At 35.8% G+C, this 2701-nt stretch overlaps 1 protein-coding gene across 1 annotated transcript in view; it reads left to right on the forward strand.

Moving 5' to 3' along the window:
• Window positions 1-2444, forward strand: part of KCNJ3 (potassium inwardly rectifying channel subfamily J member 3) — a gene marked incomplete at both ends in the record, with an annotated part of 149755 nt that extends 147311 nt beyond the window's left edge. Inside the window, one exon of the mRNA XM_081314782.1 lies at window positions 1855-2444. Coding sequence (XP_081170908.1) covers window positions 1855-2444 — 590 coding nt within the window. The remainder of the gene's footprint in view (window positions 1-1854) is intronic.
• Window positions 2445-2701: the final 257 nt, after the last annotated feature.

Consider the following 2701-nt stretch of genomic DNA (forward strand, 5'->3'; position numbering starts at 1 on the left):
AAATAAAAAATTGATACCCTTGAAATGCTTTCAATTGATTTTAAAATATACTTTATTCCATGATGTGATAACTGTGTATTAGCTATAAGACAACCTGAAGACTCAGTTTGCAAATTCAAGGAATTCTCATTCTATATCTAATTCAGACACGGCTCTAAAATCAGAGGTATTCCTTCTGTTTTCCCCATCCCTTTGTAACCATTTTTGCATCCTCAAGAATTTTGAAATCTTGAAAGTTTGCAACAACCTTCAACTGGTGATATGCATTTTACATTTTCCCCTTTATGGCAGAATACAGCAACTCTTGCATTTTAAAGAGTGCAATTTAGGTTTCGCTGTTGTATGAAAGTATAACATGTTTTTTTTATCAAGCACTTCCTAATAAATCAGTCAGCCATAAAATCAAATAATATTAAGATTCATTGAAAGGATAATGTCAGTAGAAACATGCTTGGTAGGACTCTTCTCCATCATAAGAACTGTACCAGAAGTCACTAACTCTGAGAGATGGTATTACTAGTATCTCCACGATTGTACCGCCTTTTTTATTTCAATATGGTCATTTTATTAGTATTGTATTTTAATTTGGCTTCACTTTCAAATTGGTCCTTTCAAATGGAGGGTGTTAGGGGACTGATGTTATTTCTTAGAAACCAGTTTTATGCCCAGTTGAATAGTAGCCCTTGGAACTACTGAAAGAGACCATCAAAATATTTAGAATTCTTTGGTATCAATATGCAGATAACAGGCAGCTCTTTCTTTTTCATCTATTACTAGGGACGTTGTTAATATTCTAGATCAGTATCTGATATTGTATGATCAGAGCCAAGTTAATCTATGGAGGCAAAAAGCAGAATGAGTATGGCACCATCTCCAGCTGACAAATGTTATTAAAAGGCATAAACTTTTGTGAGTTACAGCTCATTTTATCAAATGCATAGTGGCCAAATTGATGTACGACTTAAATTGGATGGTGGGGGAGGGATGGGGCGCGCAGGTTGGCTATATAGATGGAAATTTCGTGAGAGATGGTTTAAAATACTTTAATAAGTTAAGAATTACAATGTATTAAATCCTGTTGTATTGAGGTTTGTGAAATATCTGAGATTTTCTGAGTGTCTGAAGGTTGCAATGAACCAGATGAGCGATAATGCATTGAAATTTAATCCAGTTAAAATGAGATTATTTAGTCAGGAAGTGGACATAGAATACAAGTTCAGCATGTTTGGGGTAGAGGAATATTCTTCCTAAAAAATAAGTGTCAACCAAAGATGTTGTGGTCAAACAAGATCTGACTTGGTTATGGTGACAGTTATAGATTGACTAGCTACATTTAAATTGGATTAATAAAGTGTACTTTTGATGGATTATCTATTCATCCATCCAGATGCCTAATCCATCTATGAATTCATAGAATATTAGTCATGTAACTCCCATTGCAGTAACCAGTTCCTTTAGAAGTTGCTGTCTTTTGTTTCTGCCTGCTTTATAGTTTTTATTTAAGTATCCACATAATTTGTTTTAATGTATTTTCAGCATGGTTTTCATCTGGTCTGTTAACTATAGTAAATTTTATAACAATTCCAAATATTGCACACATGCTGCAGAACAAGAGGGCAGTCTTCCAGGTATGGAATGGAATGTCTCTAGCTTACAATTGTTACAGAACAATGTGGCAGCATTTCTCTGAAGAAACTATTGCCATATGTTTTATGTACATGGGCATGCTCACATTCCATTGAGATAAATGGAAATTAAGCTTGGAGAGCTGGAAATCAAACCAAATGTGTTTTATGTGTAGATCATGTTATTTCCAAGTCATTCACTGAGTTTTTCTTTGCTCTTTGACTGCAGGAATGACTTGTCAAGCCAGAACATCATACACAGAAGATGAAGTTCTCTGGGGTCATCGTTTTTTCCCTGTTATTTCCTTAGAAGAAGGATTTTTCAAAGTAGACTACTCCCAGTTCCATGCAACCTTTGAAGTTCCCACTCCACCTTACAGTGTGAAAGAACAGGAAGAAATGCTGCTCATGTCCTCCCCTTTAATAGCACCAGCTGTAGGGAACAGTAAAGAAAGGAATAATTCTATGGAATGCCTAGATGGCCTTGATGACGTTGGTACAAAGCTACCATCCAAACTACAAAAAATGACTGGAAGGGAAGACTTTCCTAAAAAACTGTTGAGAATGAGTTCTACTACTTCAGAAAAAGCCTATAGCATGGGGGATCTTCCTATGAAACTTCAGCGAATAAGTTCTGTCCCTGGAAACTCAGAGGAGAAACTGATATCTAAGACCACAAAAATGTTATCAGACCCTATGAGCCAATCTATGGCAGACTTGCCACCAAAACTTCAAAGGTTATCAGGAGGAGGAGGAAGCAGAATGGAGGGACACCTTCCCCCAAAGCTGAGAAAAATGAATTCTGATCGATTTACATAACAGGAACAAACTTTGTAGGCATTACTTGAATTGCCATTATATCTAATTTGGGCAGAAAAGCAAACACATTTAAATAATATTTGGTGACTGGGTTTCTTTACAGCTACATGTACTCTGGGATAATACTCTCCCCTTTTAAGGACTGATGAAATCTACAATAAAAGATCTGAAGTTCAGCTTAGGATCAATTTGAAAGCTAATAAGCTAATACTATTTGGCATGTAGTATCATCACAAGCATGCAATAATAGTGTGCAA

This window comes from Vipera berus (genome assembly GCF_964194415.1).
Source record: "Vipera berus genome assembly, chromosome: 1".
In the NCBI taxonomy this organism is placed as follows: domain Eukaryota; kingdom Metazoa; phylum Chordata; class Lepidosauria; order Squamata; family Viperidae; genus Vipera; species Vipera berus.